This window comes from Octopus bimaculoides, chromosome 11, assembly GCF_046866305.1.
Source record: "Octopus bimaculoides isolate indiv1 chromosome 11, ASM4686630v1, whole genome shotgun sequence".
NCBI classification, from domain to species: Eukaryota; Metazoa; Mollusca; class Cephalopoda; order Octopoda; family Octopodidae; genus Octopus; species Octopus bimaculoides.
The window spans coordinates 5,998,058-6,025,201 of record NC_142938.1 but is presented as its reverse complement, the minus strand read 5'-3'; the positions used below and the strand labels follow the sequence as shown (position 1 = coordinate 6,025,201).

At 34.0% G+C, this 27,144-nt stretch overlaps 1 protein-coding gene across 14 annotated transcripts in view; it reads right to left on the bottom strand.

Moving 5' to 3' along the window:
• The window catches only part of LOC106877154 (uncharacterized), a 125,087-nt gene that overhangs the window by 84,723 nt on the left and 13,220 nt on the right, over nt 1–27,144 (bottom strand). For 8 of the 14 annotated variants that reach the window (XM_089359250.1, XM_089359240.1, XM_089359244.1 and 5 more), the window contains exons 2-3: nt 20,630–20,740; nt 12,875–13,144 (exon numbers count right to left, since the gene is read on the bottom strand). In XM_089359250.1, the coding sequence (XP_089215376.1) occupies nt 12,875–13,004 (130 nt within the window). In that variant the 5' untranslated portion in view covers nt 13,005–13,144; nt 20,630–20,740. The remainder of the gene's footprint in view (nt 1–12,874; nt 13,145–20,629; nt 20,741–27,144) is intronic. The other 6 variants (XM_089359246.1, XM_089359242.1, XM_089359241.1 and 3 more) reach the window with 1 other exon arrangement.

Here is a 27,144-nt window from a genome sequence, read left to right as displayed (position 1 = left end):
TCAAGATACAAAAAGAGCAAGACAGACAATCTGGTGAAGGAAACTATAGAAGCGGAAGTACTTTTTGATTGGCTGGTGTATATGACTGGCAAAAAGAGGAGATGGAAGACAACAGGGAATTTTTAGAGACCTGTTTCGAGCAACAGCCCAGGTCTGTGCCTGGTGCAAGGTTCAAGCTAGGCATGAGGAACAGTGTGAATCAATAGAGCCATAAAAATTAAGAGGTTGGAAAGACTGGAAGAAAAAAAAATGAGAGAAAAACCAGTATCTGTTTACTAGAAGACGAAGTAGACATAACAAGAGGAGAAGCCAAAAGTAAGAGGTTTGCAGGTTCTACAATGCGGATCAGAGGCATAAAATGCTCTGGGTTGCAAAGCAGTGTACCAGAAAGAATTAAGCCTTTGTTCAAGAGAAATGTGTATGGAACTACTGTGATGTACTTGCCTTCACTAATGCTGAAACAAAAGATGCATAGAAAAGAGAGAGCCTGCCCTAAATAGACCCAACAAACAGGCCAGTCGTTATTGTAGCAGTTGAAAGCATGGTTACAGTACAAAGGCAGGGAATGTCTCTTCTTGATTATTACAATCATCTAGCCCATATCAGAGGGGTTTAAGACAGCTATCCATGGGAACTTCTGCATACCAAATACAGAGCCCTCATAGCTGAACTAGTGAAAAAAACCTTGCAGAAGAAAAGCTTAGATAAAGAGACTACAAAGTGTCTCCCTCTAATCCTCTGGCACTCATGTGATACAAAGAGTTTAGATGAATTTCTGACAACCACACTAATTTGTGTCGAACTGTCCAACCCATGCCAGCATGGAAAACGGACGTTAAACGATGATGATGATGATTTAATCTAAAGTTTATGAAAAAAATGATCATACAAATCTTATAAAATACAACAAAGATTTAATTTAACCCTTTAGCATTCAGATTACTTTGTCAAATGTAAAGCTTATTTATTAAAACTGTCTTGAATTAATCATGCATTATCTCGTAGCTTCAAGATTTCAATGTGATCGTTTATTTTTACAATGACTTTGTAGAGTAGGTGTGAAAGGCTGGATCTGGCTAGTTTGAACATAAAACAGGTAGAATATTTGGGCTGGATATGGCCAGATTATGATTGTTGTGTAGTCCCAGATCAAACCTGAATGAGCAGCCTTATAATCATTACCATTCTGTGAACAGGGTTTTTTTTTTTTTTTTTTTTTGCAGACAGGTCATCTAGAACTAAACATCCAATGTGCCATTCCATAAGTATTTTTTAACCCTTTAGCATTTAAACCAGCCATATCTAGCCCAAATATTCTACCTGGTTTTATGTTCAAACTGGCCGTATCTGGCCTCTCACGCCTACCCTACTATGTCATTCTAAAAATATGCAATCACATCATCATAATCTCAACACTAGGAGATAATGCAGGATTAATTCAAAACAATAAATAAGCTTTACATTTGACAATAATCTGGGCATGGTATAAAATGATAGGGGTTTGGCTGTTATTTCCAGCAGGTGATTTGTCTAAGGTTATCAAGTTAAATTGTGCTAATAGCTTAGATTGGTGTTTTACTCCCAAAGTATTAAATGCATTCATTCATGAATACTTACGACTCATTGGTTGCTATTATTTATAAAGCAATGCAATCAAAACTCTTTATAATACAATAGTCGGTGACCAACACCTGCCATTGGTGCATTGTTACATTGCAATTGTTATGGTCAAACATATAAAATCCTTTACAGTAATTTATTTTATCGTTACTTTTAAATAATTTTTATGATTTTTAGCTTTTTTTTTTCTTTTCTTTTTCAGGATTTTCGTAAGCTCATCCTTCACTTCACCAGTAGCCTAAGGATGTCTCACGATTGAAGCCCTATTTATTTGAGAATCTAGTTACTATAACTGGTGACCTCAACAGACATGTTGGTAACATCAAGATTGCTACTCTAATGTACATGAAGCTTAGGGATATGTAACAAAGAATGGAGATGAAGTAAGCTTCCTGGAATTGTGTGGCACAATTTTGCCACTTACTTCAGCCACTTTGTCAGCTCTTAATCTGGCGAGCACGAGTCAGATAAACTTCATATTGAGCAGGAAATAAGACAAACAAGTGATTGTAAACACTTAAACCTCTTTCATTAAAGAATGAACACACGGCATAGACCAGGATCAGTAGCTTCAGAATAAGAGTGAGACAGACTCAGAGAAGTACTAGGTGGCACGCGATGAAGAGGAAATAGAGGAAATAGGGGTTTGAGCCTGCAGCAAGTCATAGGTGGAGCAAGGTGTTAATCAGCTGGAAGGCAACATGGTAATGGAATGATGAAGCCATAAAAATTAAGAGACAAGTCTGGAAACAAAATGAAGAATCAAAAAACTTTAAACTTAGCAGACAAGACAAAAGTTTCCCTTCACCGAAATGACAAGACTCTAATTGCTATCTGGGAAGTGGCCCAGCTCAATATGCTGAAATGGAATTGATAATGATTCCATACTGTGTGCTGAATGTAAACAATAGCTGCACAGGTGGAATAAAATCACAAGCAGGTGTGGCTTATGTCGTATATGCATGTGAATAGTTAGCAGAAAGTGACCTCTGAAATAAATTGTTTCAAATACCCAGAAGGTTCCATAGAAGTAATTGATAGCTTCTACTAATATATGTGACATAATCAGTAGTGGAGGTGAATGTTCTGATGGCAGAGTAGCTAGAATGAGAATGAAATAAGAACCGTGGGAAAGGTTCAAGGAGTTATAAACTAGGGACTTCTCTCTTTGGGTGAAGAACAGATTGTTTGATATTTGTATGCAAAGTGCAATATAGCACAGGAGCAAAACACAAGCACTGAATGCAAAGGATGTGCAAAGGGCTAGAAAGAATGAAGTTAATATCTTCCACTGAGGGCATAATTTTAGTGTTAACGAAGAATTTAAATTTAGTGTTAATTGAATGGTTCGAAATTTAAATGTAAATTTGAGTGTAAATGATCATAAATGCGCTAAGAGAAGAACTGGATAGAAGTGGAATTGGCTGTAGTGTGCAAGAAAGACTATGTCAATATAGATGTATGGCACAGATGAGGATGATAGCTGAGTAAAGAAGTGCCAAGTAGCCCCAAGTAGAAGACATTTACGGAAGAGGGAGACATAGGAAGTGATGAAGATCAATCTGAGGATAGTAAACTTCATGAAAAAGACGAGAATGGAACAAGGCATTAGAGAATACTCATTCAACCCATGAGAGCATGGAAAAACTGACGTAAACGGATGATGGTTGTGACTGATGAAACACACACATCCTATACTTTTTTATTTACATTTATCTCGTATTCATATAACACTAAATATCTGTATTTTTGCTTTTATTTCAGCCTGTTATATGCCTAAGTATGGTTGAAGTGTCCTACAGAGTTCAACAATAAAATAATTCTGACATTCTGGCCTTATCCAATGACATTAACAACCCAAGTGCTTAACCCTTTAGCATTTAAACCAGACATATCCAGCCCAAATTTTTCTACTTGTTTTTATGTTCAAACCAACCAGATATGGCCTCCCACATCTATCTAACAATATCATTCAAAACATAAGCGACCACACCATAGAAATCTCAAAGCTACAAGATAATGCATGATTAATTCAAATCATTGCGAATGTTATATGTTACATTTGACAGAGTAATCGGAATGCTAAAGGGTTAAGAAACTGCACAAAGTAGGGACTGAAACCAGTCTGACAAAATGCTTAACTCATTAGTTGCACCATCATCTAGTCAATACTGTTATGTTACATAAGTATAACACTCACAATAAATATATTTGCCATAGATGAACACTTCAAATCTTTTTTCATATTTATAAGACTTTAGAAAATAAAATATTAAGATTTAAAGATAAACCAAAATTCAATAACAGGAGAATTCAAATTAATTCAAATTACAATATAAAGATTTTTTCTTTTAAACCTGAATTTTAATTAAGTTTTATATTTTAAGTTTAGTTTTTGACGTATTTTCAATTTTATTTCATTTTATTTCATTTTATATTCCTCATAACTTTTATTTATGAAAACATTTCTGTTTAAGCAATTTGAAATTTTATATAAAAGCAATGAAAAAGAAACTTAGAATTTCCATGTTAATAGATTTCTTATGAAAGATTTGTCTGTAGCATTGCAGCATTATATTAAGATTGAAAAAGTCATGAAGACAATGGTAGAATGAAACGATTTCAAGGTTAAGTTAGCTTGATTTTTAACTATGAATAATGGAAGAGCTGTTCAAATAACTAGAAAATGTGCATCTAGTTATCTATTAATCTATATCTACACACATACATTTTTTTTATTAAACAAAGAAGTGAGAGGGACAGTAGCCCCGACCATTGTAGGGTTTCTCAAACAAGGCAAACACAGATGATAACCAATTTAAGTTTCTGAGGATCTGATTGACAACTGCAAGAAACTTGTGACTAGGAGAAAATTCCAGAGAATTTTAAAGGAGGAGAGGATATGTGAACTGTATTTCAGTTATATGTCAGAGGTATACACCAAATCAGACAGACGACACAACTATACATACACACTAACAAACAGATGTGCGCACAAATTAATAATTTATACATCATTAATATTTTTAATAATAAAAAGCCACTATTGATTTTAGATTCTTGTAGAGTCTAGCAAAAGTTGGGAGGAGAGTGTGTAGCCAGTTTTTCATTGACCTTGCTATTCATTTTACAGGCACAGGAAATATGATAGGCAAAGTTAAACTCACAACAAGAAGAGATGCAACTAAATACTGTATTTAGTCTTCAGCATTTCCAAGAATTTGAGGGGGGGGGGGAACAAGAATGAAACCATGTCATTTAGCTCTACTACATTACTTTAATTAATTTTTTTAGCTCTACTATATTACTTTATTTGTTTGTAAGTAAGTGCAACATGCAATTACGCTTAATTAACAATACCTGCAGCCTTAGAAACACATTTTGAGAGGAGATGAGTGAGATGAAAGAGCATCATCACCAGAATTTTATGTGTGCTTTCCAGGTTGGGCAACAGTTGGACAGGACTGAACTAGTTATTTGCAGTTACAGCCCCACTAGACAAGTTAAGGGGCCGCATTTTGCTCATACATTCAACTTTGTTATATTTCCACAATAGGAAGTACTTCATTATACAAACTACTTTAAAATATATAAAAATAAAGAAAAAGTGATGGACATGTATACCTCACATAAAACATTTTATAACTAAACCCAGATTATTATTATTATTATTATTCATATCAGCAAAACCTTTGACATCCTCTTAACCAAATTCCTTAATTAAGATTAAACTTTTCTTAAATACAGAGTCTGATAATTACTCAGTATTAAGAATGAAGTAACATTTGTTTGCCAAGGTAGAAATACAATCTTAAAATAGACATCATTAACCCAGCTTTTTATGAATTTAAAACTTCAGAATTGTCAAACAAATACTACAATTACTGGTTGTTTACAGTGATCTAACGATTAAAATTTATATTTTTACTTTAGTGAATCTGACAAAGTATTCTGAATTACTTCAATATCAAATGCTTAGGGAAAACCAAGAAAAAGTTTTTTGCTGTTACTAATTCCCTGACAGAGAAAGTATTGTTCTTAGAACAGGTTTTATTAAGAAATTAATGTACAGCAGAGATATGATGTATTCATTACTTTAAAATATTTAAATCAAACAGTTTAAAAATTACTGACAGAATTGTATTTTGAATGCACTTAGCTACTGAGGAGTCTTGTAAACTCACAAATACAACCAACAAAATTCAACCATTAAACCACAAACAGGAATGAGAATATTTAGTGTGACATAAATATTTATTTGCTAATGAAACAATTTTGAATGCCAAAAATTTACTTCTGTTGAAGATGTTTTTGAATTTCAAAAGTTATCTAACTTCAGATTTTTAATTTAAAATATCATATATTTGACAAGAATTAGCAAGAGGAAGATGAATTCAAGGATTCAAATATCAATTTTGATCCAGAATTTCAAGAAATGAACAAATTAATTGCTAAGTAAACATATTTCTACAAGAATTCGCACTAAATTGAGTTAAATAGGGCCTCTAGAGTCCAAAATTAGCATGTAATCATCATATTGATAATACTGTTTATTCCCTATCACTTTGTACTAAGTGACCAATGAATTTTTACCTTGCGCATATTCTTCGAATTTTGTATTTCTTAAAGAAATATTGGTCTATATTTTCATCAATAAAAATTATATTGTACAATGAATATTATTTTGTAGGCTATGTGATTTTTAAAACTTTTTTCCCACGGTTTAAATATAGTCAGATATTTTTGTCACACTGTTTACATTTTCACTAGTGAATGCAGTATGTGATTTTCACTTTTATATTTCGTAACGATTATTTGACCTATCACCAAGATTTATATAAAAATAAATATTAAAATATCCTCTACCTGCATATACGATTATTAACACAACTTGAGCTATAGTGCTCAAGAGCATTGAACTAGATCGAGAGCTAGCATTCAGCAGTCAAAAAAAAAAAAAAAATATGGGATAAACTTTGTGAATGGGTGGAAACACCAGGGTGTTTGAGGGACCCTGACATCTTGGGTAAATGTCAGATTTGGATTAAAACTATATGAGAACAAAGTTCACATCCAGTACTTTCAAATGATATATAATTTCCCAAAGAAAATTGGTATTTTATCATGAAAATGATGTACCAAAAAAAAAGGGTTTTTGTGTGGTCAAATTGTGTGTGTATCACCCCCTCCACAGAACTCTCCAAGGATACTTATTAAATTTATTGTAAAGCTCCAAACTTGGAGAAGATTCAGTTTTATACCCTGTACCAGTGTATCAAAACTGAGCCCCCTGCAGATAACAGATCACAATATAAGCATATGAAATGCTTGCAATAGCTGTAATTTCATTTAATTATCTTTTTTTTTTTTTCATAAGAAGCTTCCCCCTCTTCATTTCCAAGGCCATGGTGAGAAAAAAATGGGGAAAATCCCTGTCAAAACTAAGAAAATGCAACTTATGTGGGCATCCTGATCCGAAATTCCACTATTTATAGTCATTTTTAATGGTCGAATTAAAATTTTATAGAAATGCTGCCATGTCCCAAAATCTCATGATTTATTTACCTCCAAACTTACTACAAAGGTGCCAAAGCTCAAGTTTCTAAGGTTTGTAGTTTTAGATTTAGCTAGGAATGAAAACACTGCAAAAACCAACCATTTGTTACATGTAACAAAATAGGTTTTACATATTTCAAATATTGTCGGGGAAAAAAAAAGTTTTCTTTCCAAGAAACTGAAAAAAAATTAAGCAACTTACTATACCATGGTCACTATTAATTTGTGTAATTTGAAACTGATTAACACCTCAGTTTCGAAGTTATGACATCACAAATATAGCTACTTATTCATTTACGCAAGTTAGGCAAAATCTTGACCATTTCACTGACCATTCAAGTTGTCATATTTCCTAAAATATTTATTCAAATTTCACAAATGAGGCATCAAAATGTTTCTTAAAAGCACAGTAGAAATTACATTTAAATATTTTCAAAAATTCATAATGATACCTACTCTAACTAACCAAAATATAATTGAAAACAAAATACTGGCTACCAGAATGAATAAAAGTGCTCAGCCAGTACCCAGCTCTATATAAACTCATATTTTATTATTTAGTTACTATGACAACTGACAATTGCTATAAAGAAAATTTTAACTTGTTAAGATTAACAAAACTAAAAGCTTTAATATTAAAAATAAAAAACGTGTCAGGGTTAGGTTTTCAAAGGGTTTGAAAACTGAAGGCAAGAGCATGATGGGATATATACTTTAAATTCAAAATATGAAAGGAAGACGGTAGTTACTTGTAACAAACTTTAAATGTACTAAACATAATTTTTGAATATTAATGTGTATTTGATTTGAAACAAGTTATCTTGTTTGTTCTTCATTTTTGCCCAATCTCTAAATGAACTGAATGGTAATTGATGTTTTAAACCAGTGGCCCTCAACCATTTTTTACTTATGGGCCCTTCTGGTCCCTATTTCACTCTACTAGGCCCCTGCAGCGATTCAATGTTTCAAAAAATCCCATTGCATTTTTAATTAAATGTTACAAGGAATTGTATTTAAAAAAATTGAAAATCCAGGTAATGTACTGATTTACAGAATAGAGCAGTCATTGCAGAATATAAAATAAAACAAATCAAAGAAAATAAAAATGGCTCTCTTGCATCTATTATAAATAAATAAATGCAACAGCACCACCTCTATTCCTTTTGTTTTATTTTACACACACACACAATGTGAGTATCCATGCAGTAGAGTACGCTCAACAGGTGCCTGCTCTGTCTCTCATCCCTCATAGTGGTCCCCTTGTCCCCACCACTCCCCCCAGAGTTCCAAGTCCTGCCAACTGCACAGAGGCCCCAATAGTGCATGTACCACGAGAAAAGCAACCGGTACTTGCTGTAAAGTGGTTGGTGTAAGGATGGATATCCAGCTTTAAAAGCCATGCCAGAGTAAACATTGAGGCGTGACACTGTCCTTGGACACACTGGACCCTGTCAAATGGCCCAAGCCATGGACGTTAAATGATGGTGTTGGGGGAGGGAAAAATATTGGCTAGAATGATTTGTGGTATTTGTTTCAACTCTGTGCTGTGTTGAAATCCTGCTGGAGTCATATTTACTGTTGATCATTTATTTCAAGGTCAATTAAATAAGTGTCAAAACAAGTTGGTGGGTTGGCAGTACTATTATAGCATCAGACAAAAAAAATTCTAACAATATCTGTCCTGGCCCTTTGCAACCCTTGCAATAACAAATGATATCATCCCTGAAGTGCCACCCTTTCCAGAGAGAGAGAGAGAGACACACACAGACAGACACAAATTTAAATGCACGGAAAGCACCAAGTCTTCCACAAAAACACTGTGCTCCAGCTTGCACATATAGGTGAGCCTAAGATAAACATTTTCTGCCTAAATTGCACAATGATTTATCCAAGTTATAATTGTCTGTTTTAACTTATATGAAACTGATAGACAATTGATTTTATCTATAGAAGAATTAAACAAGATGACTTGTTTTAGAATATGTTTTTTAAGAAAAAAATATACATAATATTATTTTATCTTTTTATCAGTTAATTAACCAATCATTATGTCATTTATATAAGAAGAAGCCCAACGGTGTGATTTGGAAAAACACAGCCTATCACACTCTATAGTTATTTCATACCTTATATAATTTTTTTAAACAGTTAATTTTTTATAGACTGTTGCAAAATTAAAAACCAAGCAATATAAAAGATAGTTTGGTTTAAACTAATATCAAATGTTTTATGTAGAGCACAAGACCAATTTTTGTAGAAGTAAGGTGTACCTAATTCAATTTAACAGGTTAAAAAAAAATTTATTGGTACATTTCGATAATCCTGTGGATATGAAAGCCAAGTCAACTTCAAAACTTATTACACTTTTTATAAAACCAAATGGAATTTTTGTTTTTTTCCAGCAAATTTTAACCAATATGATTAAATATTTAAATGCTAAGATGGATGGAACAATGTCAAACTATTTGTTTTTTGTTTTTTAATACATAATTGGTTGTTTTTTAAATTTTATAACACATTTTAATTAATGATGATATTTTTGGTAATACATTTCCAATGAAGTTTGTCTTGTAACCAAATCAGAGCAGACATTACAATAGAATTTTGTTTTGAAGCACCAGCTTAATGGTTTTCTTGTTGCTCTTTACATTTAAAGCTGGTAACTACAATATTTTGGTTAAAACAAGCACTAATAACTGCCATCTCTAATTCTACCTCCTTCTCATAAACATTCTGAGCTGATTCAAGAATGTTGCCTTACTTCTTTCACCCCCATCTATCCACCCATGTGCAATTGTCTTTCTCCTTTTGAATCTTCAGTTCTGACATAATGCTTCTCTGATGTCATCCACCATTGATTCATACATGACCAAGGAATTTTAATCTTTGACAATCACTGCTTCCTTCACTTTCAGTGGTACTGATCTGTTTGTTCTTTTTGTCCATGACATTCTCAGTAGTCTTCAGCACCATATTTCAAACGCATTAATTTTCCATCTACCTTGCTTATTAATTCGTATCCAGAGACATCAGACAGTCTTCCCACTGTTATTTATGATGTGCTTTTGTCTTTGATAATCTTCTCTAGTCCTATCAATGCAGCCTTCCCATGAGGCTATTCTCCTTTCACTTTCAGTCAGACATTCCCCACTTCTTTCAATCTTGCATCCAAGTAAAAATAAATGAGCCACTACTTCCATCTTAAATTCTTTTAAATTTAAATCTGAAATTTTTTTCTTTGCTTCTTTTAATTCCAATTCACCTTTGCACTTCTATCAACGATGTTGTGTCATCCGCTTATCTCAGATTGTTGACTGCTATTTTACACCCCCCCCCCCCACTTATCTCACCTGACCCTGCTTACCACATATTTTTCTCTATACACATTAAAAAGTACAAGGAAAATATGCAAACTTGTCTCACTCCTTGACCATAAATTATATGGCATCCCAATATTTGTCCTTACTGTAACTTCTTGTTCTCAATAAAGGTTTCATATTTGAAAGACTATAATGTTTAGGTACACCCATTTCTTTCAGCCACTTTCATAGGGCTTAATAAATTATTCAACTAATTGCAAATTTTGTTCTATAAGCAATTTAAAGGTGTCTTCATCAACTGTTTCCCTACAGTTCAATGGTACTTCTTTTCTTTCACTACTTCAAAAACTGCCAAACTTAGTTCTGCTTCCATTATGTTTGGTACTTCTCAAGCTCTTTTAGTATATATGTTTTACAAACAACCTGCACATGCAAGTGCTACCAGTCAAGGGCTCCGCATACTGGAAGCCAGTAAGTGTATGGGGTCATCAGGACAGAATGCGCGCCATTTCAGAGCCTACCTCTCGACGGCATTGATGCACACCGGCCCTCCTCACTGATATGAGGCCCTGCTTCCAAGATCAACTGGTTATCAAATAAAGCTCAATATTCTTCTAACCATCACTCATCATCTCTTTTTAACCAAATCTATTCTATACAGAGTTTGTGTATCTTACAAGTCTTCTTCTATATAAACTATCGTGCTTTTTTAATAGTACTTCTTTCATCAATATGTTGCCCATTTTTATCCTGTAGAAAACTGATTCTAGGCCTCTAACTTTCTAGAAATTTCTTATTATATTTAGGGGTAAATGCTTCTTTTCTGCTGATTTTCTCCTGCACTTTTACATTCTTTCTTCAAATAATTGTCTATCTTTTTTATGGCATGTTAGAACTCCCTATTCACTTTTTTCAAATTCCTTAATATCTTCCATTGCTTTTGTCCATTAGCATTCCTCAGCAATCTCTATTGCTTTTGTTCAAATTAATTTTCGCTTTCTTAATATTTATCTTCTTATAAGATGATTTCTTGGAACCACTTTAATAATGGCTTTCGTTTCTTGGCTTAGCTCTACAGTGATTCTTGACTTCCATAGCATCAACTTCTTCCTAGTAATTTTTGAGAAAAAAATCATATCTCTCAAGGCACATTCCTGCCTCTGTTCTCTTGAATTTAAGTTCTATTCACTTACAATTCTTTCTACAACAGGTACAAAGCCTGAAATTTTGGGAGAAGGGGTTAGTTGATTAAACTGACCCCAGTCCACAACTGGTACTTATTTTACTGACCCCATAAAGATGAAAGGCTAAGTTGACCTCAGAAAGTAAAGCCAGAAGAAAGGCCGCAAAACATTTGGTCCAGAGTGCTAACCATTCTGCCAGCTCACCTTGTTCTTTAGCTTTACAATAATTAAATATTATCAGGAATTTAGAAAACTGAATTATTTATCAACTTATTGGTTACTTTCTGTTGTTTTTACAGAAATGTTAGTTTGTATTGTATCAATGAAAACTTTCTGTAGCATTACCAAGCCACTGAAGAATCTTTTAACATAAGTTTTATAGAAGTATAGAACCTTGAATATCTAAGTCTTTTGAAAAGAGTTCTGCGCAATTTTCACATGCAGCTGATGTGAAGTGCATTTCTACAGAAGAATAAAACAAGATAATTTGCTTTTAGAACATATTTAGGAAACAAATATTTAAAACCATGGTATTTAGACCACTTCATAGTCCAACTATATTTAATGTAGAGATGCAATAAGTTCAAATTATTTTATCTTTTCTTTAAAAAGCCACAGGGAACAATAAATACAATTTAAAAATAAAAACGAGAAAAGAAAAAAAATGAATTTTTTAAAAATCTGATTTGTGTTCAGAAAATGAAGTTTGTTTCAAAACCGGAATAATACAAAATTAAAGGCAGAAAAATCCACCCATTTTCTTTTAAGATTCTAATTGAAAAACATTCATTAATGCTAAATTTTAAAACCATGGGGACACTTTAAATTAGTTAAATAATATACTAAACAATACAACTACAAAATGTCCTAATTATAGTAAATACATTTTAAACATTAACATTTTACTGTTAGCATTCTCTACTTAAATTCTAAATATTAACAATAATGATAGTAATAATGGGGACAATTTTTGCATAATTTTTGTAAATACAGATTTCATAAGAGAAAGAGAGAGAGATGAAATTATTGTCTATAAATGTTAAAGAAACTAAAATGAGAGAAATATGTGCACAAAGTGCACACATGCTTGTGAGTTGCAAAAATGAGAAAAGCTGATCTGCAGAATGTAAACTGAGAAATAATTAAGAGTGTTACAGCTTAAAGTTATAAATTTCTTGAAGTAAATGTTTTTACCTGTTCCGATTCCTTGATCCAAAAGTGGCAGTTCATAACGGTTAATGGAACTGTGGGCTGAGGGCATGGTACTATTATGGTTAATTCGGCTGTAGGGCTGATTGTAATTACTCCAGTGGTTTGGATCCATGGTGAGACAGTACCAGCCAACAGCAGCACCAGCAGGTCTAGCAATGCCTAAAGATGATACAGGCAGTAATGGAGAGGGATTCACGTTTTATTTTAAACTCATCTATACACGAACCAGCAGCATTTCAGAAATATTGCTTCCTATAAAAAAAAATATAAAAATACAAAAATATTTTAATTGCTTGAAGCAAACTGAAAACTAAAATAATTAGAATTAAAAAAAAAAAGGACACTCATTAATGGTGTAATTTTAAGCAAATTTTAGAAAGTTTACAAGTAAAAAATTCAAAAGCAGCTTTTTTTCTTTTTTCTTTTTTAAGGACACCATAATTTCATATATTTGAAATTTTGTTAATGCTATATGATACAATGGCCAAAAATGATGATATTTTAACAGAACAGACTGGACATTATGAAATTATATTTTTGCCAAAATGCAATAAGTTTGATAAAGTCATCACCATCATCATCTCTTTTCCGTGCCAGCAATGGTTGGATGGTTTGACAAGAGCAGGCAAGCCAGAGGACTGCAACAAGCCCCACTATCAGTTTTGACATGGTTTCTATGGCTGGATGTCCTTCCTAAACCCAACCACTTTACAGAATGTAATAAGTACTTTCTGTGTGGCACAGGCACTGGCGAAGCCACCAAGTTTGCAAGACAATGACTTCTTAGATAGGAGGGGACATGGTATTGAGGGAGGTGGCTTGCTGTAGAAGAAAAGATACATGGCTACTCCAGTTGGAGAAAGAGTACCCAAGCACCCATTAAACTTGGGGTGGTTGGCATTAACAAGGGCATCCATCCACAGAAAACCGTGCCAAATCAGACTGGAGTCTAGTGCAGCCTTCCAGCATGCCGGCCTGGTCAAACCGTCCAGCCCATGACAATATGGACAACATACATTAAATGATGATGATGATGATGTAAAAACGTGCATGTGCAAAGACATAAAAATTTTATTTGGTTTTAAATTTGATGAAAACAAATTTGTTTGATTATACTTTAGACATACTAATTCAGCTAATTATCAATCAAAAGAGGATTGGATGAAGATGATGGAATGACAGATGATTTCTAAGATTTGGTCATAAACAATGATACAGTCTGATGAAGTAGAACTGACTAGATATACTCATAAACAACTGCTAAAAATAAAAACATGTAACTTTGTTATTTGTGCTTTGAGCCTATGTTCAAGACAGGCAGAGCTTTCAGTTAAATACTCCCTATATATTTCAAAGTATTGGAATCCTTAAATAAATAAATAGAGAGGGGGGGGGGCTAATTATTTTACCGTGATTAATGTTAGCTTCATTTAAAGCTTTACCATGTTCACAATGACATCAACATAAGTTCAACAATGAAATCTGCAGACACACTGGAGGGTCATGATTCACCAATGTCACCCAAACTATTTCTTTTACTGAACTGGTAAGTCTTCCTGAGAGTACCGGTTCAATATAAGTCCTGAACCACATGCAAACATGCAAAAGGCATGTAACAACAGAATGACATTAGCAAACAATTATATCACCGACTTGAGTGGACAGACGCAGAGTGCATATGTTGACTAGTTACGTTTACATATTAATAACAGAACAGAAAACAAAACAAGCAACTACTTAGAATACAAAAACAAAATATAACATTAATCCAGCAGAGAAAGTTGTCTTATATTATAACTTAGTAGCTTCCAAATTTCTTTTGTGGTTCTGTGGTGGTGTTGTGCTGTGCATGAAGTAGTCGTGAGGGACAGCACGATTTAGTAGTGTTGACAGCATGAGAGGAACAGGAAATAACCGAGTAGTAGTAGTAGTAGTAGTAGTAGCAGCAGCTGTGGTGGTGGTAGTAGTAGCAGCAGCTGTGGTGGTAGTAGTAGTAGTAGTGGATTTTGACTTGTTAGAAACATCACTATGGAGGATCACATGATCAAACAGTGACTCCAGAGAGGATGGAGAAGTTAGTGATAAGAGGCTCATTCAATGAGATCATGATTAGCAGATGTGACGAGGGATGTTTAGGAGCTAATTTATACAATTAATGTTAACTGAGCTTTTTCATCTTCATGCTTAATCCATGCCAGCCAGCATGAATCAGATGATATCTATCTATGAGATATTGTTCCAATTTCTCTGAGTACCAGCAAATTTATGACTAACATATGTCATGGGCTTCCCATCTGGAGGCATCATTCCTGCTACTACAAATTCAATAAGAGCTGTTTTACATTTCAATGAGGGATATTGTCAAAATAGTAGTATTGTGCAAGTTCTTTTCTCCTCTTAAAGGACTTTTCTTGCTGCGCTGCCCAAGTAAGGACATTCTTTTTTGCTGCAAGGGACAGTGAGGCTTTGTCTGCAAATTTTGCTATGAATTGGTGATAACAGTTTATCACTAATCTTATTCACAATGCATTTTTACAGGAAGAAAAGAAAGAAAGAAAATCATTAAAAGTATAAAAGGTCAAATTATCAAGGGGGAAAAAAACTATAACTACCTCATCTAGGAAACAAAGAAAAGGGCTAGGGGGTGGGGGAGATATGGGTTGTGCACCACAGGACAAATGGCATATTTAGCCACACCACACAGACATGATTGCAAAGGTGTTACCACAGAGAATGGCCAGCAACACTTGCTACAACAGCCACTCCACATCATGGGGTTCATTTCTCAGACAGCGGATAGGCTATATGGTGGTATAATCCTAGGCTTTGAAATATTGATTCCTTAAAAAATCTATGCAAGACACAGTTTCCATCTATGAAATTTCAGTTACAAAGGTATTGGTTATCCTGAGGCTAAAATAGAAGACACTTGCCTAAGGTACCACATAGTGAGATCAAACTCCACATTCTGTGGTTGTGAAATGAAATTCTTAACAACAGGGTCCTGTTAATAATATTGAGATAATATATTACATATAGATGCAAGTGCCACCTGACTGGCTTCCCATGCTGGTGGCACATAAAAAGCACAGTCCGAACATGGTCAATGCCAGTCCCCCACCGACTGGCTCCTGTGCTGGTGGCATGTAAAAAGCACCATCCAGTGCCACCTGACTGGCTCCCATGCCGGTGGCACATAAAAAGCACCCACTACATGCTTGGAGTGGTTGGTGTTAGGAAGGGCATCTAGCTGTAAAAACTCTGCCAGATAAGATTGGAGCCTGGGGCAGCCTACTGGCTTGCCAGTCCCCAGTCAAACCGTCCAACTCATACCAGCATGGAAAATGGATGTTAAACGATGATGATGATGATGATAGTTACAAGGCGGTGAGTAGGCAGAATTGTTAGTATGCCAAGCAAAATGTTTAACAGCATTTTGTCTGTCTTTACCCTCTGAGTTCAAATTCTGCTGAGGTCAACTTTGCCCTTCATCCTTTCGGGACCAATAAAGTAAGTACCAGCTAAGCACTGGGGATGATGTAATCAACTTGGCCCCTCTCCCGAAATTGCTGGCCTTGTGTCAACATTTGTAATCATTATATTACATATATTCTGAATGATACATCTTCTGATATAAGTTTTGAACACACATACATGACAGTAAGAGGAAGAATTAAGTGTTTCTTGCAAATACTTAAAAGCCAAAAAATGCCATTCAAATGAAATCAATAACAGAAGACTATACCAAACCTCATACAATATATAATTTAACAAAAACATACAAATGTGTTCAGGAAGTGTCTTAATAGCAAATGGACATAATAAGTTGATTGGGTAAGAAAGGGTTTGGTCTGGGACTTGAAAGGAAACGGCAGTTATTGAAAAAATCAAAAGAGACAGACAGTATATTATGCAAAATGAACATGAATTTGCCTATCATGGTTAGAAATATAGTAAGGCAAAATCTAACATTACTGAATTGCAGAAGTGTTTTGCAATGTGATCATAGCAATGGTAAAGATTAATTGTTTTTAGAAATGGTAATTTCATGTAATGAAGAGAAAAGGAACAGAACATTTCTTGTTCTTGGTGACACTCATATAGGTTTTGTGTGGTAAAAAAAAAAAAAAAAAAGGAGGCAAGATTTTTAGATAATATCATCAACGTTTAACGTCCACTTTCCATGTTAGCATGGGTTGGATGATTTGACTGAGGACTGGTGAACCAGATGGCTGCATCAGGCTCCAATCTGATCTGGCAGAGTTTCTACAGCTGGATGCCCTTTCTAACGCCGACCACTCCGAGAGTGTAGTGGGTGCTTTTACATGCCACCGGCACGAGGGCCAGTCCGGCAGTACTGGCAACAGCCACACTCAAAATAAGGACAAGTATAACTACAACACAAACGACAAAAAAAAAATTACTGATGAGGGATAGGAGAGGGAGGGCCTCACAAAGGGAGTAAAAACAATGAAGGAATGTCTGCTTTAACAGTGTGGTTTAGATAGGATCTCAACTGGGAAGGAGGTTAGTCCTGATCAGATGCTTTTTAGCTTAGTTCTTAAGCAACACAAATTGATTCCTGGCCAGTATTGTAGCAAGACAGTAAACCCATTTATAACACGGCAGCACCTGTGTAAATTCAAGATTGTTGGAAGTTCTAAAGAGGACAAAAAAATTACATAATTTCTTTTCTTTTTTTTCTTCTCCATGAACAGTTACATTGTCAAGAGTCTGTACTCCTCCACACAGGTAGTACAGAAAGTGCAGTTTTCTGAAAATTATAGTCTGTTATATATATTTATCATCCCTTTTAAATGAAAACTTATCAATTATTTTTATCATTACGTCAAGAAATGAATGCAATCTAGAAAGAGTGATACAAAGCTGTCTATGAGAAAATACTGATTCATATCTCTTTGCCGTTCCATTGCAGCTATGTTATTAAAATTATTGAAAGACAGTGTCTCATGATGCCAATTTCATTATTTTCATATGCATAATACTAAATCGGCTGTGTATTTCTCTGTTTGTGTGTACTGCAATTATAGCAAAAACAGTTTAATGTGGCACTGAAATGTTTCTACTAATGTAACTTTTTGAAACAACCCCTTTTGCCTAAAATAACTTCCAGTACATTTCTGGGTCCTAGAACACTTAAAACAAGAATTTTGTTCCTTGTTATGCTAACACTGAAAAATAACTTCTCTTTATCAATAGACACAGAAGCCTATAACATAGAGGAAAACTGGGAGGGTTTTTACAACACAATCTACTGAAAGCTACAGACTAGTTTCGTGGCAGGAGCAAACGTAGCAGCCAAACATAAGGTAACCTGATGCAAGAGGTTGATTGCTACATAAGGAAGAGCTGTGCACTCAAAATTAGTGGAACTTGTGGAAAAGGAAGACCAAGGAAGACATAGGACAAAGTGGTAAAGGCTGACTAGAAGATGTTGCAGCTTACAGAGAAAGCAAAGGAGAATACTGATTGGTGATATGTAGTGCTGCAGAAGACCTGGTCACTTTTGGTTAAATGCACCCATGCAATATGATATATATATATGTGTGTGTGTGTTTGTATCCTGCCAAGCCTATTGTTGCAGATACTCATTCGTACCCCTGACCCTCCCATCTCATCTATCTGCTGATCACTCTCCCTCTTTTACTCATCTCTCCATTCACTTCAACCATCTCATTCCTCTAGCACTCATACCCCTCTCTCTCTCTTATCTTCTCACCATCTATGAAGCTCAGGCTATGAGTGGTCATCTCATCACCCATCCTTCACAAGATCTATGTATGAAAAACATATCAGCCATGACCAACAACATGCCTTATTTTTCTTTTCTGTTTTTCTTTTTCAGACAATATATCTAAGACTGCAAAGACCAATGTACCCCTTTATTTAAGATAGGAATTTGATTTAAAGGTGTTGAATATTTTCTTTATTATAACTGAATGAATTAACAAATACCTAATGATATAATCAAACCATATTAAACAAATAAAGAGAATTACTTGTGCAATTTACTGTATCATTTTAGTAGTTTGATCATCAATTAGTAATTCTATAATATTGTAATTTTCAAAGAATCTTCTATGTAATGTCATCCATTAACTGATAACTGAAGGTCTACCTTGACTTTAATGCTGTACATTAGTGACATTTTCAAATAACTACCTCAGATTTTATTTACACTTACATATTAGCAAGTCAACTATGCTAATAAGCAGTTTTAATTATACTTATTAAATATCTAATAATAAAGCAACCAAATTGTAGTAGCAACCAATATAAAATATGGCTTGAGTTACTTATACACATCTCTCTCTCTCTCGTATCTCTCTCCCCCTCCTCCCCCCACAATTTCATTATAATTCACCAATGAAAATAAAAAGATTTAAATTATTTCATATTTCAGTTTGCAGAAATTATTATTATTATTATTATAAGATATTGGAAAGAAACTAAAATGCTAAGAAATTATGTAAATCAAATTAAAAATAAATGTAATTAAAAATGAAAATATAGCTTCAAAAGGTAGTTGGAAATATAAAAATAATTATTCGTCTAAATTAAGATAACTAGTTCTGTCTTAGCATTTCACTAATTATATACAAATCTCATCAGACAATCAGTTTGGTTTTAAAAGGTATGATTAAAAATAACCCAGAGTAAATCTTGAATATTAAAAAAATTAACATCATTATCATCAACATTATTATTATTATTATTATTATTATTATTATTATTAAGGTGGCGAGCTTATATTGAGGTAATATATTCCATATATTTACAAGGTGGCAAGATGGCAGAATAGTTAGCATGCCAGGCAAAATGTTCAACAGCATTTTGTCTGTCGTTATATTCTGAGATCAAACTCCACTGAGGGTGAGTTTACCTTTCATCCTTTTGGGGTCTATAAAATAAGTACCAGCTGATCACTGGGGTCGATGCAATTGACTTAGTCCTTCCCTAAAATTGCTGACCTTGTGCCAAAATTTGAAACCATTATTACTATTATATTTAGCTAGAGGCTGTGTAGTGAAGAAGCTTGCTTCATGGCAAATGTCTTCTATTGTAGTCCCAGGCCAACCAGGGCACTGTGGGTGGATTTGATGAATGGAAGGTGAAAGAAACTTTTGTGTGTGTGTGTGTGTATGGGGGGGGGGATCCTTGTATTTTTATTACATGATGGTCGTGAACAGACAGCACTGTCACACAAGCAATACCAGTCTTCTGTAAAAGACATGTTTGGCCATGGGAAAAAATAGTACCTTGCTTGGAAATAAGTGAGGCTTGGCAACAAAAAGGGCATCTGGCTGTGAAAATTTGCCTCAACAAATTCTGCCTGAGCCAAGCAAGTGTAGAAAAGTGGACAGTAAACAACAATTATTATTGTTGTTGTTGTTGTTGTTATTATTATTATTATTATTATCATTAAGGTGGTGAGTTGGCAGAGTTGTTAGGACGCTGGACGAAATGCTTAGCAGCCTTTTATTCGTTTTTACTTTCTAAGTTCAAAGTCTACCAAAGTCAGTTTTGCCTTACATCCTTTTGGTGTCAATGAAATGAGCACCAGTTGAGCACTGGAGCCAATGGAATTGACATTTTCCCATCCCCAAAATTTCAGGCCTTCTGCCTATAGTAAAAAGAGTTCTTCTTCTTCTTCTTATTATTATTATTACATAAGAACATGGTATAGATTATATAGAATAAAGAAAAACATCTCACCTAGATACAAGCTCACTTTGAAGAGGTTGAAAATCTATAAACGACTTCAACTGTCCATAATTTATAAACAATGATTTTTTTTTTTTTTTTTTTTTTTTTTTTACTTCAGATCTGAAATATATGAAAATGAATTCCAATTAGAATCTTTGTATATGTTTTTTTTTTAAATTCAAAATCTATTTCAAGGTTATTAAGAATTATTTAAAAATTGGAATCATCGAAAATACTATTCTAATTATGGTTTGTATTCGTATGTTATACTCCAAAAGGAAACAAAATGTAATGTTTTCTTGTTTTGGGGGGAAAAAAGCATTTTCTAGAGCAAAAAAATTTGTGTTTTGTTTTAGTTTACTACTTTTATCTTTTTAATTTTAGATGATAACAGATCTAATACCTTTCAATTAGCGTTCAAAACTATCACTAGTAAAAGCAAATTTTTTGCCTTGCAAATTTCATTCTCACTTCACATCTAATTGTTTAAAACACCCATATTATAACCCAAATATTCTGTTTTATGTTCAAAGTGGCTAGATCCAGCTTCTCACACCTACCCTACAATGTCATTCTAAGACATACATCATCAGAATCTTGAAGCAATGAGATTAATGCATAATTAATTGAAAACAATGTTAACAAACAAGCATTAATTTGACAGAGTAATATCAATGCTAAAAGATTAAAAACTTCACTATGGAACAAATCTGAAGACTTGAAATCCAACAAAAAAAAAAAAAAAAGGAATGGAGTAATACAGGCAGAAGATGAGAGACAAACAAAGAGAAGAAATAAAAGAGAAGGTCTAAGGTAAACTCAACAGAAAAAGACCAATATGACAGAGTGTCATCATTATCGTCATTGTTTAACGTCCATCTTCCATGCATGCATGGGTAGGACGGTTGACAGGAACTGGCCAGGCAGAAGGCTACCCCATGCAACTGGGGTAGTTTTGGCAGGGTTTTTACGGCTGGATGCCTTTCCTAACACCAACCACTCTGCAAAGTGGCACTAGCACAGGCAAGTTTAGTTTTGGCATGATTTTCACAGCTGGATGCTCTTCCAAATGTCAACCACTTCACAGTGGTATTAATGCTGGTAAAGAAAAGAAGTGTGGTGAATTGTTTGAATGGGGAACAGTGAGCAAAATATCTATAAACTTGAGGAACAAACTCAAGTATGGCGAAAAAAAATATGAATGAGAAACAGTTGCGTAATTTGATAAATATTCAAACAAGAGGGTCACATCAGAGACAATTTGGTGCTCAAATGAAACAAGAGAACAAAATAAGTGGCAGACTTTAGAGAAATGGACAGATCCTATCCTCACTGAAATTCAGAAATGAGTAGCAAAACTGTCACCAGGTCAATAGTAAAACACAACTTCCTCTTCTGCATCCTGACCTTGATGGAGTGAAACTTTTTTTTTTTATATACAAAGAATGAGGATGTTAATAATTTTAGGAGAAAAGATATCAAAAATTGTAATTGTACAGTTTTTTTAAAATTTCATTTTCATTTGGTACAAAATTTACTACACCAGAAGAGTGTTTTAGAATTCATAGACAGACATACTATTCTATTTTGGTAATTATTCCTTTTAGCAGAGAATTTTAAAACTTCTCTAACTGTTTTTATTGGTTCTTATATTTTTATTTTGAACATCAGATTCAAAATGTGTAAAAAAAAAAATTTTAAAAAAATTTAAAAAAATAATTTGATTCCTTTTTTAATCAAAAACTGAACAAGGGTTAGAGGATCTACAGCTGAAGTATTTTTTTCTTTTTTAATAAATATTTCATTTGCATTTGAATTAATTAGACTGTCATCCTTAATAAATTGAAACTGAAACACTTTAAATTTTCAGAAAGTAAAACAACAAATGCTTTCAAATGCAAAAACATTTACACTTTTCTAAATCAAACAAAATATTTTTGTGGAAAAGAAAAAAAAAGAAAGAAAAAAGGAAAAAATAAACAATACTGTGGCTTTAAACCATTTAACTCTTATCAGTTCCTGTCACTTTTTTTAAAAACAAATTCTGAATCTGACATTCAAAACATAAAAATCCAAAGACTAATTAAAAAAATAAAGAGCATAATAAAAAAAATTAGGAGATGGGGTAAAAATATTCAACATTAAGCCTAATGAGTGCATCTATTTTTACTCTGTACTCAGAAAAAACAGCCCAGCAATATGGTCAGCTAAGTTCAAAATCATTGGTAACAGTACTTCCAAATTCAAAATGTTTAAAAAAAACTATACATGAACAGGCACATGCACTTATGGAAAGTACAGAGCCTCGTAAATATCAACAGAACTACAAGACAAGGCCTCCAACATCAGTCAGTATAATCTTCCTCCAAGAAATGAACTCGCTGTTGAAAATAGAACTCCGTGAGAAAATAGAGGCATCGTAATTCATCTCAGAAATGTGTTACCAACAACGATGTCGTATTTGTCATCCTGACCCGATTTTGTGACATAAGAGTTACGCTCTTATTTCACAATGATAAAACTGGATGGTACAATAATGTATACCATGTTGAAGAACAATGAACCCAGCTTTGAAATAAAGAATCTATGCAATAGTTTTACTGTCTTGCACAGGAGAGGTGGCTTCAATGTCATTTCCAAATCAGGAACACTTGTTTCTCAACAATATTTAATTGACACACATGTCAAGGTTGGATAATGTCATTAACAATTTGCAAGAAACCACAAGTCTCAACTGCATGCTGAACAATATAATGAACACTTGTAACAATACCTTGCAGCTAGAGAAGACCAGAATCTATTATATTGTTACTAACACTCTAAGTTATGTAAATCTTAATTTTTCAATAACCTCAATACATTGTCTGGCTTATTATAAAACTCTCCTACATATTGAAACAAATGTTATCAAGATAAATAAATTTACACATCAAACTAAAAGAAAATACATAAAACATGGAATTTCGAAGAGTATGACTAGTTTATATAAATAACAAAGTCTTTATTTTCAAAGATATTTATTAGTCAAATTTAACTATGAATTTGTTTTCAAATACTACGTGGCCTACTAACCTGCTTCAATATAAAGTTTCAATGATAAAATATGAACTGCAAAAGTCAATAAAATGTAAAATAATCCAAAGTCCTGCCACCAGAGCAATACTATTTATTTCTCCAACATCAACAATACTCCAAACAGCTTTATCCGTTTAGCTGTCACAAGTTAGCAACACTGTCAATTTGACGAATGTTCTAAGCAAGTGTGGAGTTCATATAAACCAATGGTTCTCAACCAGGGTCCATATGGTCCTTGCGGGGAAAGTCCATGTAAGAGTTTGTGGCTAAAATTTATTGGCAACAAATTACTTATACCTTTACAATACACAAAATATTTAATAAATTTTTTTAATACAATTCCTATGTAATGTTTAATTAGCAAAATATAATAGGGTTTTTTAAACATCAAATGGCCAGGAGGGTCCATCAGAATAAAATAGGGATCAAAGGGATCCATAGGTAAAAATATTGTTGGAACCACAAGAAAAGCATTGTGTGAACCCCCCCCCCCAATCTAAAAACCAAATGTTTCAACGACTACCTGTTTTCCTAAAATAAATCAAAAATTCAAATTACTATCTTCCTTTATGTTATGTCATCTCTCAGCATTTGGGTGCATGTTAAGTGCAAGTCCATTCACTTAGGCCATATTCACCACTCTCATTCAGCTTTTAACAAATTCACTCTCCAAATAAAACTTAAAATAGTCAAATGAGGGTTTCACCAAAGATAAAAGTGTCTCTATATTCAGCTTTCAAACTTAAGCAAATTCTTTTTAACCGAGTGACCATACTCTGTAGCTGTGTGTTTATAAACTGACCAAGTGGACACCAAACATTTGAGAATTTGGAATTCTATTGAAATTCCAGAAGAATCTACTTTCTTTATCAGCTGGCCATATTTGCACTGATGCCGTTTCCTACCCTGAATGCCCATTCATTTTTCGAAGGGATCATCATACCATTCTTGACACTTAAATCACTTCACAGTTTAATGTTGTCAAGAATACATTCAACTCCATACCTTATATTAGGACTAGTATCACCACCACACCAAATCACAACCAAGCACTTTTATGCCATCTCATTTCAGCACCTGTCTGTACAACTACAGTTGTTAGTACCTATTGTAGCATAGTTACTCGTCACCAATTATTGTCGTATCACCACTCATCATGACAATACTTGTTTACACTATAACCGTGCAGTAACAATAAAATACAAAACAAAGCAGGGTTACAACAACATAACAATCCAACAAATTCCCCACAAACTATACACAAACCAACAAACTACTAGAACAACACCTTACGACATCCTGCAATTATCGCCGTCTCTCCCTGTCTTTCACTCAGACCCCTACTATTCGTAGTCATTCGGTGAAGTCTATTCTTGCAGGGGTGTCATGACTCTCACCACAACAGTACCATATTCTCCATCTTCACTAACTCCAACCAAACTGAAATGTAATAATCTATGATGGCCAGACCAGACAGTTGCACACGTATGGCTTTGAACTAACTTGCAAGACATGCTTACTAGTACAGATTTGAACCAGTTAACGACAGCTGCAAGACACAGCTATTCCCTTTGTTTTCAAAGCTGCCTTGAAATCACTGCAAGTCCCTCGTAAACGTAGCAAGACATGCCTGCTTGTTACAGATTTGAACTAGTTCATAACAACTGCAAGACACACCTATTTCCTGTTTTCAGCAAAATAATCTTTATAAAAAGCAAAATCTTCCTTCCATAATCAGAGAAAATTTGACTGTCACATGCCATTAAGTCACTCTCTCAATGTTCTGTTCAGAACAAAAACTTTTTTCTTTTTAATAAAACTCTCTCTACAGCTACCTTTAAACAACCCTGTCATTCTATAGAACATTCCATGGCTTGATGCAATTCCACCCAGGAAAATGAAACAGCAGCAGTCCACTTTTGATTACAGCTCTCTTCTAAGAGCTTTTCTCCACTTAAGATGTGACAATATCCATCAAGCATTCTATATAGTTTGAGCACTCGTTCAGAAATTCAATTTCAACCAACAGTCAAGAGTTAGCAAGTTTACAAACTGTCTCTAAAAACAAAAAAAAAAAACAATCACATCTTCAAGAACCAACTATAAGAGACAACAAGTCTCCTTTATACTACTATTCTCAGCAATTTGTTTATTTACAAAATTTCTCTACCTATTTCACTAAAAAACTATTACACTTTAAACAGCTCTGTCCCTCTGATATGAATGAACATTACTCATTAATCGAAAATAGCACCAGGATTAATTTTTACCATCTCACTGCATTTGCATATCACTTCCCACAAAGCACCTACAACTCCTTTGACAATAAGCTCGTTTTATAATGGATTACTAACATACGACAATGTACAGGCAGTTGTCAAATGTAAACAAACAAGTGAACATTTTCTCACCTGCTGCTTAATGTTTATCACACACAAGTTTGCTTTTCTGTTTATTATCTTTTAACTATATATTTTTCAATTTTCTATTTGTAAATGTAATAGAATATTTAATTTCATTTTCAAAAACATATCAGACTCTTCCGAATTTTATATCTTTGTCTACTGAGTTTGCTAAAACTCATAGATTAGTTTTGTAGAATTGTAGATATATATAACCACCTTGATTAAAAAAAAAAAATTTTTTTTGAAAATATTTTTTCCAGTGTAGGCATGCCAGCACCACATAAAAGTAGCCAACACACTCTGTAAAGTGGTTGGCATTACGAAGGGCATCCAGCCATAGAAACCATGCCAAAACAGACAACTGGTGCCGGGTGCAGCCCTCTGGCTTGCCAGCTCTTGTCATACCATCCAACTCATGCCAGCATAGAGAACAGCTGTTAAATGATGATGATGATGAAGAGTCAGTATCAATCTCACATGATTTCTTCCTTATTTATTAAGCATGCTACCTTACCACTGCAAATATTCTACACATTCAGGACAAGGGGGTTTTGTGGAGAATATGACTTATTAGGGACATGCAATAAAGCCTTCAAGTACGATTCTATTCTACGAAGAGGAGGAAGACTGACTCAATGAGAGGGGTTTGAATCAAGGAGGAATATGATAGTGTTTATAACAGACAGTGGTCGCCATTGAAATAGGTTGGAGGGAGCGGATTAGGGATCAGACGGAGGCAATTAATTAAGAAGAGTTTGAGATATGACAGATAGGTGTCCATTAATAATATTGGTTTTGCACCAATTTGTAAATAAAGACCCAAACATCATTACATAGCCATCCCATCAATTAACACACACTAACAGATGTGCATATATGCATACACACACACACACACACACAAGCATGGTCAAGCATGCATCCAATTAAAGAAAGTCATGCATGCATGCACATAAACATATATATAAAAAAAAACTCATACATACATGGGTGTGTGTGTGTGTGTGTGTGTGTGTGTATGCAAACATATATAGGCACATGGAT